This window comes from Ranitomeya imitator, chromosome 1 (assembly GCF_032444005.1).
Source record: "Ranitomeya imitator isolate aRanImi1 chromosome 1, aRanImi1.pri, whole genome shotgun sequence".
NCBI classification, from domain to species: Eukaryota; Metazoa; Chordata; class Amphibia; order Anura; family Dendrobatidae; genus Ranitomeya; species Ranitomeya imitator.
The window spans coordinates 852,818,661-852,831,738 of NC_091282.1; the positions used below are offsets into that span (position 1 = coordinate 852,818,661).

The following is a 13,078-nucleotide window of genomic DNA, read 5'->3' on the forward strand; positions in this document are numbered from 1 at the left end:
CGTAAATGTAATCTAAACCCTAACTGTAACTTTAGCCCCAACCCAAACTGTAGCCCTAGCCCTAACCCTAGCCCTAGCCCTAACCCTAGCCCTAACCCTAGCCCTAGCCCTAACCCTAGCCCTAACCCTAACCCTAGCCCTAACCCTAGCCCTAACCTTAGCCCTAACCCTAGCCCTAACCCTAGCCCTAACCCTAGCCCTAGCCCTAGCCCTAGCCCTAGCCCTAGCCCTAACCCTAGCCCTAACCCTAGCCCTAACCCTAGCCCTAACCCTAGCCCTAACCCTAGCCCTAACTCTAACCCTAGCCCTAATGGGAAAATGGAAATAAATACATTTTTTTAATTTTTCCCTAACTAAGGGGGTGATGAAGGGGGGTTTGATTTACTTTTATAGCGGGTTTTTTAGCGGATTTTTATGATTGGCAGCCGTCACACACTGAAAGACGCTTTTTATTGCAAAAAATATTTTTTGCGTTACCACATTTTGAGAGCTATAATTTTTCTATATTCTGGTCCACAGAGTCATGTGAGGTCTTGGTTTTTGCGGGACGAGTTGATGTTTTTATTGGTAACATTTTCGGGCACGTGACATTTTTTGATCGCTTTTTATTCCGATTTTTGTGAGGCAGAATGACCAAAAACCAGCTATTCATGAATTTCTTTTGGGGGAGGCGTTTATACCGTTCCGCGTTTGGTAAAATTGATGAAGCAGTTTTATTCTTCGGGTCAGTACGATTACAGCGACACCTCATTTATATCATTTTTTTATGTTTTGGCGCTTTTATACGATAAAAACTATTTTATAGAAAAAATAATTATTTTTGCATCGCTTTATTCTCAGGACTATAACTTTTTTATTTTTTTGCTGATGATGCTGTATGGCGGCTCGTTTTTTGCGGGACAAGATGACGTTTTTAGCGGTACCATGGTTAGTTATATCTGTCTTTTTGATCGCGTGTTATTCCACTTTTTGTTCGGCGGTATGATTATCAAGCGTTGTTTTTTGCCTCGTTTTTTTTTTTTTTTTCTTACGGTGTTTACTGAAGGGGTTAACTAGTGGGCCAGTTTTATAGGTCGGGCCGTTACGGACGCGGCGATACTAAATATGTGTACTTTTATTGTTTTGTTTTTTTTATTTAGATAAAGAAATGTATTTATGGGAATAATATTTTTATTTTTTTTTTCATTATTTTGGAATATTTTTTTTTATTTTTTTTTACACATTTGAAATTTTTTTTTTTACTTTTTTACTTTGTCCCAGGGGGGGACATCACAGATCAGTGATCTGACAGTTTGCACAGCACTCTGTCAGATCACTGATCTGATAGGAGTGCAGGCTGCTTCACAGTGCCTGCTCTGAGCAGGCTCTGTGAAGCCACCTCCCTCCCTGCAGGACCCGGATCCGCGGCCATCTTGGATCCGGGGCTGGAGGGAGCAGGGAGGGAGGTGAGACCCTCGCAGCAACGCGATCACATCGCGTTGCTGCGGGGGGCTCAGGGAAGCCCGCAGGGAGCCCCCTCCCTGCGCGGTGCTTCCCTGTACCGCCGGCACATCGCGATCATCTTTGATCGCGGTGTGCCGGGGGTTAATGTGCCGGGGGCGGTCCGTGACCGCTCCTGGCACATAGTGCCGGATGTCAGCTGCGATAAACAGCTGACACCCGGCCGCGATCGGCGGCGCTCCCCCCGTGAGCGCTGCCGATCGCACATGACGTACTATTGCGTCCTTGGGAAGTAAAGCCCACCCCACATGGACGCAATAGTACGTCTAATGGCAGAAAGGGGTTAAGTCCTCTTTTTGTGTCTGTGAGCTTTATAATAGAAACACGTCACCACTTCTGTATTTATCACCCACTCTTGGTTTTGGTTCACAAATACTGATGTTAAAAACTGGGCAAATATTGAACGTGTGAACCTGGCCTTAACGGGAAACTGAAACCAGATTCACGGTACCGAATGTCAGCATGAGTAAGAACATGGCTATATAATTGCAGCCAGGTATGACTTTCTCTGAAACGCTGCATTTTAAAGAAAACAATTTGAAAAGTCAGAAGTGAATTATAATGAGAGACTTGATTAGCTTGTCACCCATCCATCCAGCAAGCTTCTCTCCACACCATTTCAATTGATTGACCAGTCTCTTGGCCCTCTTCCGGGCTTACCCTGGAGGGGCATAGCTAAGCAGCTACCTGGTTCTTCACTAGAGCCTCTGAAGGTGAGGTTAGGCTTGTGCTGCAGGTAGTCTCCAGGCACCAATCCAGGGCAGTCCCAGTATTGCAGCAGCTGACCCCAGGGGTCAGGGACTCCGGTATAGACTCAGAGTGTCAGGCAGAACAGGATCAGGATCACTGGTGGTATGTTTACTGGTGCCGGTTCAGACAGAATGGCTTATTCAAACAGGTATTGTCTTAATGCCAACAGGACGTGGTCATTTGAGAACTAAAGATAGCTTCTCAGAATTCATCTTCAAACCCATGTCCGAGATGAGGACTGTTCAAAGATGTATTTCTCAAATTTAGCATGAAGGCGATTCTCCCTAATTCCTTGCACAACCTTGCGAATGTCCCTCCTATGAGAAGGCAGATCTGGAGAGATAGCCAGGATATCATTCAGATAAACCACAGTGCAAGAATAAAGGAGAACTCGAAATATGTAATTCACAAACTCTTGGAAGACTTGTGGGGCATTACTGAGCACAAATGGCATAACACGGTATTCAGTGACCATCCCGGTATTGAAAGCAGTCTTAGGGTACCGTCACACAGTGCAATTTTCATCGCTACAACGGTACGATCCGTGACGCTCCAGCATCGTAACAATATCGCTCCAGCGTCGTAGACTGCTGTCACACTTTGCAATCTACGACGCTGGAGCGATAATTTCATGACGTATGTGCGATGTAGAAGCCGTTGGTTACTATGCGCACATCGTATACGATATATGTTACACCATGCGATCATGCCGCCACAGCGGGACACTAGACGACGAAAGAAAGTTTCAAACGATCTGCTACGACGTACGATTCTCAGCGGGGTCCCTGATCGCAGGAGCGTGTCAGACACTGCGATATCGTAACTATATCGCTCGAACGTCACGAATCGTGCCGTCGTAGCGATCAAAATTGCACTGTGTGACGGTACCCTTACACTCATCTCCTTGGAGTATGAAAATTAGGTTGTAAGCTCCTATCAAATCAAGCTTGGTGAAGATCCGGACACCTCTAAGACTATTTAAATAATTCCGGGATTAGTGGCAACAGATATTTTTTTTTATGATCCAGAACAGGTGAGGAATATTTATGCACCAGTGGATTAACTGTTGTAAAAACCAATAACAGCTGTTCAGGAAATTTTCGATACTTGTGGTGCAGTGGTCAACAAGTAGTGTGCAAATATTAAAAAATGTAGAAAGGCAGCACTCACTGTTTCCTGTAGTTAAAAGAAGCCCTTTACTTCAATTCATACAGACATCCAAAGCGGCATGGCGGCGTATGAGGGGAGATTGAAGGATGACGGACGTTTCGCGCACAGGTGGCGCTTCTATGGTTCGATCAATTGGATGAAGTGGCAAGGCAGCACACAGATGGCAATCTTCTCCATATGCAGAATTCCTACCGAGAGCTGGAAATCTGATACTGTTCTACCAGAGCTTTCTTCATGAAGTTTCCAGTCTCAACGGTGCAGAGGAATTACTCTCGCCTAGGTTAGACTCTCCTACAGACCCTAAGCTTGGGAATTTACAGAATTCTGGGGACAAGAATGGATAAAATGTTCCATACTACCACAGTAGAAGCATAACCCCTTGGCATGACGATGTTCCTGCCGTTGCTCAGCCAGCTTAACATGGTCGACAAGCATAGGCTCAGGAGAGTCTGCTGTCACAGCTGGGGAATGAGCAGTCTTTGGAAGGATGGAGCTAGACGCCTTGGTCTCCTCTCATGCGTTGCATGGAATGTTCCTAAAATCTGAGATTGATCATGATAGTCAGGGAAATTAGGTCATCAAAAGTAGCTGTGATGTCTTATCCTGCCAGTTTGTCCTTAATCCCTTTGGACAAACCTGCACAGAAGGCAACTACAAGTGCCTCGTTGCTCCAGCCAAGTTCAGAAGACGGGGTACAGAACTGGACAGCATATTGGCCTACAGTCAGACCACCATGATGCACTCTGAGGAGGAAAGATGCAGCTGGGGTGACACTACCTGGCTTTTTGTTGACCTTATGGAACTCCCTCAGGAAGACCTGTAGATACGAGGTCACAGGATCCACTCTTTCCCATAAAGGGTTGAATCATGTGATGGCCTCTCCTCCAAGGTAGGGCAACAAAATGCCACTTTAACCTGATCAGAGAAAAACTGATGGACCAGTAGTTCATAGAGCAGCATGCACTATTTAAGAAATCCATGGCACTACTTGGGATTTCTGTCGAAACATGGTGGAGCAGACATGGTGCTGCAACTTGGACTGGTGCGGGTGAAGCAGCCAACGTCCGAGCATCCAAGTGGGTGTTCACCAACCGTAAGTAGGACAGGATTTAATTCTGCTGATTTAGTTGGCAGAGAATGGAGGGGTAATGGGGGTCCATGGCCTCAGAAAACTATCACTCTAGTGGGTGTGGACCCACTGCACCACGGGCCGGGCTTACCCTGCAGGGGCTTAACTAAGCGGCTACCTGGTACTTCACTAGAGCCTCTGATGGTGAGGTAAGGCTTGTGCTGCATGTAGCCACCAGGTACCACTCCAGGGCAGTTCCGGGTATTGCAGCAGCTGACCCCCAAGAGTCAAGGACTCAGGTATAGACTGGTGTCAGGCAGGACAGGATCAAAATCACTGGCGGTATGGATGCTGGTGCCGGATCAGACAGAATGGGTTCAAGTTCAGACAAAATGGCTGCTTCAGACAGAACAGGCTCAGAATCACTGAACCAGTACAGTTGCAGAATGGGTTAGGGAACAGGGACCTGACAATGGATTACTAGGTTAGAGACACACTAGATACTGAAGTTGCTCAGGCATCTCCCTACAGGGGAAGGTGCCTTAAATACCTAATTCCTACCAGATATAGGCTGGGAGACATTTCTGGAGTGCGCGCTGCCCCTTTAAGAAGCGGGGAGTGCTTGCGCTCACTCCCTAAGTGCATTGCTGGGAGACTTGTGCAATGAGCATGGGTGCTGGAACTTGGTAGCCACTATGAGAGCTGCAGCAGAAGATTCCACTGAGTGTCCATGGTGGAGAGCATGCTGGCGTCCCTGCTGAGTGGGTGGTGTGGGTGAAGGGGAAGCATGCAGGGACTCCAGTGTTAAGGTACCGTCACACTAAGCGATGCTGCAGCGATACCGACAACGATGTCGATCGCTGCAGCGTCGCTGTTTGGTCGCTGGAGAGCTGTCACACAGACAGCAAAAAACACTACATACTTACATTCCCGGTGTCAGGTCATGTCCCTCGCCTTCAGCTTCCTGCACTGACTGAGCGCCGACCGTAAAGTACAGCGGTGATGTCACCGCTGCACAGCGTGCTTTACGGCCGGCCGGCACTCACCAGTCAGTGCGGGAAGCTGACGGCGGGGGACATGACCAGACACCGGGAATGTAAGTATGTAGTGTTTGTTTTTTTACATTTACAACGGTAACCAGGGTAAACATCGGGTTACTAAGCGCGGCCCTGCGCTTAGTAACCCGATATTTACCCTGGTTACCAGTGAAGACATCGCTGGATCGGCGTCACACACGCCGATTCAGCGATGTCAGCGGGAGATCCAGCGACAAAATAAAGTGCTGGACTTTCCCCAGCGACCAACGATCTTCCAGCAGGGGCCTGATCGTTGGTCGCTGTCACACATAACGATTTCGTTAACGATATCGTTGCTACGTCACAAAAAGCAAAGATATCGTTAACGATATCGTTCAGTGTGACGGTACCTTTACAGCAATCTTAATCACATGGTAATTAAAGCATTAGTCTAAGTAAACAACACCACACAGCCTGACATTTCAGTTCAGTGTTTTAACCCCTGCCTCAAGCAGTCCTCATTTTACATAGAAAAAACTTGCTGTTTGATTCCCTTTAAGAGTATAAGCATTCAAAGTTTGAAACTTGCAATTTAAAAATTTTTTAAAACAAATTTTAGATATTTTCATAATATATGCAAAAGATATTGACCTAAATTTATCACTAATATAAAGTATAACGTGTCACGAAAAAACTAACTCAGATTAAGTGAGATATGTTGAAGCATTCCAGAGTTATTACTACATAAAGTACCGTATTTTTCGGACTATAAGACGCACCGGACCATAAGACGCACCCCAAATTTGGGGTGAAAATTGCAGAAAAAAAGATTTTTTATAACATGGGGGTCCGTCTTATGGTCCGAATTTACAGTATCTTATGGCGGTGGCAGAGCAGGGTCACAGGAGGCAAGGTGTCGGCAGAGGTGGGGTGATGCTGGGATGAGGAGGTGCTGGGATGAGAAGGTGCTGGGATGAGAAGGTGCTGGGATGAGAAGGTGCTGGGATGAGAAGGTGCTGGGATCAGGAGGTGCTGGGATCAGGAGGTGCAGGGATCAGGAGGTGCAGGGATCAGGAGGTGCAGGGATCAGGAGGTGCTGGGATCAGGAGGTGCTGGGATCAGGAGGTGCTGGGATCAGGAGGTGCAGTGAGAGGCATGGCGTGAGAGGGGTCCCTGGCGTACCATGCAGGCTTACCTAGGTGGCAGAGGTGCGGTGGCAGAGGTCCGGTGGCAGAGGTGCGGTGGCGGGGGTGTGGCGGCAGAGGAGGCGCAGTAAGCGGGGTCCCTTTCCCCGGTATGGTGATGCAGCAGGCCCGGTATGCAGCAGAGCCGGGTGAATCCTCTTGTTATCGGTGGGCGCGGCCATCTTCCTGAGCGCGGCCTCCTCTGCCGCCACACCCCCGCAACCGCACCTCTGCCACCGGACCTCTGCCACCGCACCTCTGCCACCTAGGTAAGCCTGCATTGCGACTATTAGACGCACCCCCCATTTTCCCCCCTTTTTTGGGGGGGAAAAAGTGCGTCTTTTAGTCCGAAAAATACGGTAACACTGGTCAGATTTGAAAAATGAGGCTTGGTCATTAAAGCTAGCAGTGGCTTGGCCCTTAAGAGGTTCAGTGGTAATAGCAACTAAAAAATTCTAAATGATAAGTACACTTTACCAATAGCTCATCCTGCACTTAACAGTGGCATGTAAAAGTTTGAACACCCATGGTCAAAATTACTGTTATTAAGCAAATTGAAGATGAAATGATCTCTAAAAGGGCTGAAGTTAAAGATTTCCATTTTATTTTAGGCAAGAAGAAAAAAAAGAATATATAGTGATTCTTCATTTGAAAAATTACAAAAAAGGAAAGCTGCTTGTAGGATTGCTAGAAAGGCAAATCAGAACCTTTTTCTTGACTTCAAAAGACATTCAGAAAAATTTAGCAGACTCTGGAGTTATGGTACATTGTTCTATTGTTCAGAGACCCCTGGACAAATATAGCCTTTATGGAAAAGTCATCAGAAGAAAACCTCTCCTGCTTCCTCACCATAAAATACAGCTTCAGAAGTATGCAAAAGAACATCAAAACAAGCCTGATGAATTTTGGAAACAAGTCCTATGGACTGATGAGCTTAAAATAGGACTCATTGGCCACAATGTTCAAAGGTATATGTGAAGAAAAAAAGGGCACATAATTTCAGGAAAAGAACATCTTGCCAACCATTAAACGTGGAGGTGGATCAATCATGCTTTGGGGTTGTGTTGAAGCCAATGGCACAGGGAAAATTTCACAGGTAGAGGGAAGGATGGATTCAATGAAATTTCAACAAATTTTTGATGCAAACAAAAATCCATCTGTAAAACAGCTGAATTTGAAAAGAAGATGGCTTCTACAAATGGATAATGATCCTAAACAAACATCAAAATCCACAATATACTAACTCAAAAGGCGCACACTGAAGATTTTACAATGGCCCTCAAAGTCTCCTGATCCAAACATCATTTAGAATTTGTGGCTAGACCTCAAACTAGCAGTGCATGCAAGACGTCCCAGGAATCTAAAAGAACTAGAAGAATTTTCCAAGGAAGAGTGGGCGAAAATCCCTCAAACAAGAATTGAAAGACTCTTGGCTGGCTGCACAAAGCATTTCCAAACTGTGATACTTTCAAAAGGGGTGCTATTAGGTACTAGCCATGCAGGGTGCCCAAACCCTTGCATTGACCCAGTCACCTTTTTGCAATTTTTATAATGAAAAAATTGCAATATATCGTATATGTTTTTTTTGCCTAAAATACAAACGGAGATGTGTGATCTTTAACTCTGAGTATTTTAGAGATCATTTCACCTTCAACTTGCTTAACTGTTCACAACAGAAATTTTTACCAGGGGTGCCCAACCTTTTACATGCCACTGTATAGGTAGAAAAATGCTTTAATAGGGAATGAGGTGAATGCTAAATTGACCCATGAAAATCATCCAACTGTTTTGTAGAGGAAGGCCTGGCTTTTTTTATTATGCCTTCCTCTGTATCAAATTGCTAGTTATGAGAGAAGTTGAATTTAATTGAGGTGTTGTTTCCAGGTTTTATAATTATATTCAGAAATATTTGGACAGTGACACAAGTTTTGATGTTTTAGCTGTTGACCAAAACATATTCAAGATACAGTTACATAATCAATATGGGCTTAAAGTGCTTTAATTTGAGGGTATTCATAGCGTAATTGGAGTAAGAGTCAGCAATTATAGCTCTTTAATATGTAGCTGCCTCTTTTTAAAGGGAACCAAAGTAACTACAAATATCTCAAAAGCTCTTTAATGGGCTATTTCATTGTTTATACATCATCAATTGAGCAGGTAAAAGCCTTGGAGCTGATTTCAGGTGTGGCATTTGCATTTGGAAGCTGTTACTGTGAACCCACAACATGTGGTCAGCGGAGTTAATAATGGAAGAGAGCTCCAAAAAATTGACACGTCACTCCTTAAGTAGATATGGTGCACAGACAAGGGTCGCCAGTCCCAATATATAAATAATTACAAAAATCCGGCACTCAAAAAGGAATTTCTTATTCAATATTTTATTAAATCATCCCAGTATATTTCACTGTAACGTTTCGGTCTTTATGACCTTCATCAGACAGATAAATATGAGAACTGTGAATAACGCTGTGGCTTGGGTAGACCCACCTATCAGGTGAATGACTCCATAGGAGTACGCTAAAAATTTGGTAATAAGTAACTCAGCTGTGGCTGGAGTAGACCCACCAATCAGGTAAATGACTCATATGGGAGTACGCTATGAAGTCCGGTGGTATGTGAGCGGGGGGTCGCTCACATACCACCGGACTTCATAGTGTACTCCCATAGGAGTCATTTACCTGATAGGTGGGTCTACTCCAGCTACAGCTGAGTTACTTATTACCAAATTTTTAGCGTGGATGACCACAGAATCGCTTCCATGGTGAATAAAAAACCCATCCCAACATCCACCCAAGTGAAGAACACTCTCAAAGAAGTATGTGTTTCAGTATCTAAGTCAACCATAATGAGAATACTTAATGAAAACAAATACAGTGGGTTCAGCGTAATGGCATGGGTATGCATGGCTTCCAGTGGTAGTGGGTCATTAGTGTTTATTGATGATGTGACTGAAGACAGAAGCAGCAGGATGAATTCTGAACTGTACAGGGTGATACTTTCTGTTCAGATTCAACCAAATGCAGGAAGGTTGATTGGACAGCGCTTCACAGCACAGATGGTCAATAACACAAAACATACTGAAAAAGCAACTAGGCGTTTTTAAGGCATAGAGGTGGAATATTCTGTAATGGCTCAGTCAATCACCAGATTTCAACCCCCATCGAGCATGCTTTTCACATGCTTATGACAAAACTTAAGGAAGAAAGACCCACAAACAAGCAACAACTGAAGTCAGTGGTACTAAAGGCCTGGCAAAGTATCACAAAGGAGGAAACCCAGCGTTTTGTGACGTCTGTGGCTTCCAGACTTCAGGCAATCACTCTGCAAAGGTTTCTCTACAAAGTATTTAAAATGAACATTTATGGTAAAGTTAACTTGTCCAGTTACTTTTGAGCCCTTGAAATCAGGAGGCTTTGTAGAAAAATAGGTTTAAATTGGTTTCACAGGATATTTTTGTTGAACCCCTTTTATTAGACCTGAAAGTCTACACTTCAATTGGATCTCAGTTGTTTTATTTTAAAACAAATATAGTGGCATGCAGAGCCAAAAACATATTCACAGTATTACTTGCTCAATATTCTCAACGTCCTCCCTATTTGGGGGACTTTTGTACCTCCACAATAATTATTCCACAAAACGACTTGATCACCCAGTATTAGAAGAATAAGTGACCTAGACTGAGGTACTGATAAAAACTAACAGTTTATTGAAAATTATTAAAAACAAAATATAAATACTACAAAGAAAGGTATTAGACCTAGAAGGAGGGACACAAAAAAGCCATAGGCTACATCCAGATCGTGGACTAGTTTAACATAAACATGTGTTAATTACATCCATGCTACCTATACTCTATGTGCATAATGATATATGGTAAAACATCCCCTCATAGGAATGTGCCGTTGTAGACTGTCATGCGGAGGCGGGCTAAACCCATCCACTAATATGATACATGATTGTCACTAGCAAATATAGAGTATTGTATTAGAATGGGTATATTACCTTAAGGTCTGCCACGTGGATGTATGCCCCGGCGTCCCTCTGCCCCGACGCGCGTTTCGCACTGCTTCTTCGGGAGGCGTCTATCATTATGCACATAGAGTATAGGTAGCATGGATGTAATTAACACATGTTTATGTTAAACTAGTCCACGATCTGGATGTAGCCTATGGCTTTTTTGTGTCCCTCCTTCTAGGTCTAATACCTTTCTTTGTAGTATTTATATTTTGTTTTTAATAATTTTCAATAAACTGTTAGTTTTTATCAGTACCTCAGTCTAGGTCACTTATTCTTCTAATACTGGGTGATCAAGTCGTTTTGTAGAGCCAAAAACATGAAGATTTAGTCATTGTCCAAATATACTTCTGGACCTAACTTCATCTATGGTAAGTTCATCAATATTTTTAGGCTGATCGAATCAAAATTAAATATGGAATTTTGTACATACTGTATTTTAGATCTACTTACCCAGCTACACCTTGATCTGGAACATTAAGGAACTCCATATTGTGGTCAGAGGGAGCGCGACTTTTTCTAGTGGCAGTAGGTCGAGGTATAGCAGCTGTGGGTGGAGCTCTGTTTTGCTTCTTGGCTTGTGAATATGTTGAATTTCTTGTTTTTTCTGTATGGAACTGGGCAGCCCCATTTCTATGATATCCTTTAAAAACACGGAATTTGAGTGTTACATAGAGAGTGGTAAGATAAAACTGTAAATGTGTGTCATATATATCACCTGGAGGTGCAGGAGCTGGACGATTTGGGGGTTGTCTATGTCCACGGTTTTGGATTCTTTCCTTCCTTGTAGGTTCTAGGCATGAAATAATTTAGTGTTAACAATTCTTTTCATAGTGATTTCCTGTTATTTTTTTATTTTTGCATTCATATAAACACAATTTAACCCAGTCACCCCGAAGTCTGTTTTCACCTTCCTGACCAGGCCAATTTTTTTCAATTCTGACCACTGTCACTTTGAGGTCATGACTCCGGAACCCTTGAATGGATCCCACTGATTATGAGAATGTTTTTTCGTGACTTATTGTACTTCATGATCGTGGTGACATTTCTTTGATATGACTTACATTTGTTTGTGTAAAATCAGACAATTGGTGAAAATGTTGACAATTTTGCAAACGTTTCATTTTTATGCCCTTAAATCAGAAAGTCATGTCACACAAAATAGTTAATAAATAACATTTCCCACATGTCTATACATCATATGTATGTATGCATCAGCACAATTTTTTTAAAAAAAATTTTTTGTTAGGAAGTTAGCAGCCTAAGTTGACCAGTGATTTCTCATTTTTACAGCCAAATTTACAAAACCATTTTTTTAGGGACCATCTCACATTTGAAGTGACTTTGAGGGGCCTAAATGACAGAAAATACCCAAAAGTGACACCATTTTAAAAACTTCACCTCTTAAGGTGCTCAAAACCACATTCAAGAAGTTTATTAACCTTTTAGGTGCTTCACAGGATTTAATGGATGTGGAAGGAAAAAATAAACATTTAACTTTTTTTCACAAAAATGTTCTTTAGACCTCATTATTTTACTTTTGCAAGGGTAACAGGAGAAAATGGACCATAGAATTTGTTGTTCAATTTCTCATGAGCATGCAGATACCCCATATGGGGGGAACCACTGTTTAGGTGCATGGCAGGACTTAAAAGGGAAGGAGCGTCATTTCACTATTTGAATGTAAAATTTGCTGGCATAATTAGTGGACGTCATGCCGTGCTTGGAGAGCTCCTGATGTGCCTAAACAGTGGAATTCCCCCTGAATTGACACCAGTTTGAAAACTACACTCCTCAGGGAACTTATCTAGAAGTCTATTGAGCACCTTAAAACCCCAGGTGCTTCACAGAAATTTATAACGTTGAGCCATGAAAATAAAAAAATATCACATTTTCCACACAAAAATGTATTTTAGCTCCAAATTTTGCATTTTCATAAAGGTAGCATGAGAAATTGCACCATACAATTTATTGTGCAATTTCTCCTGAGTACACTGATACCCAATATGTGAAGGAAAACTACTGTTTGGGTACACAGCATGGCTTGGAAGAGAAGGAGCACCATTTGATTTTTTTGAATGCAAAATTTGCTGGAATAATTGGCAGACGCCATGTCGCGTTAGGAGAGCCCCTAATGTGCCTAAACAGTGGAAACACCCACAAGTGACAACATTTTGGAAACTACACCCCTGAGGGAACTTATCTAGATGTGTATTGAGTACCATGAGCCCGCAAGTGCATCACAGAAGTTTATCACTTTGAGCTGTGAAAATAAAAAATCCCACAAAAATGTTTTTTTAGCTCCAAACTTTGCATTTTCATAAGGATAACAGGAGAAATTGCACCATAAAATTTGTTGATCAATTTCTCCTGAG

The 13,078-nt window shown here is 43.1% G+C and overlaps 1 protein-coding gene across 1 annotated transcript in view; it reads right to left on the minus strand.

Moving 5' to 3' along the window:
• MYO1F (myosin IF) overlaps positions 1 to 13,078 on the minus strand; it is a 363,040-nt gene that overhangs the window by 23,879 nt on the left and 326,083 nt on the right. The window contains exons 25-26 of the mRNA XM_069741645.1: positions 11,422 to 11,496; positions 11,157 to 11,346 (exon numbers count right to left, since the gene is read on the minus strand). Of these exons, the coding sequence (XP_069597746.1) occupies positions 11,157 to 11,346; positions 11,422 to 11,496 (265 nt within the window). The remainder of the gene's footprint in view (positions 1 to 11,156; positions 11,347 to 11,421; positions 11,497 to 13,078) is intronic.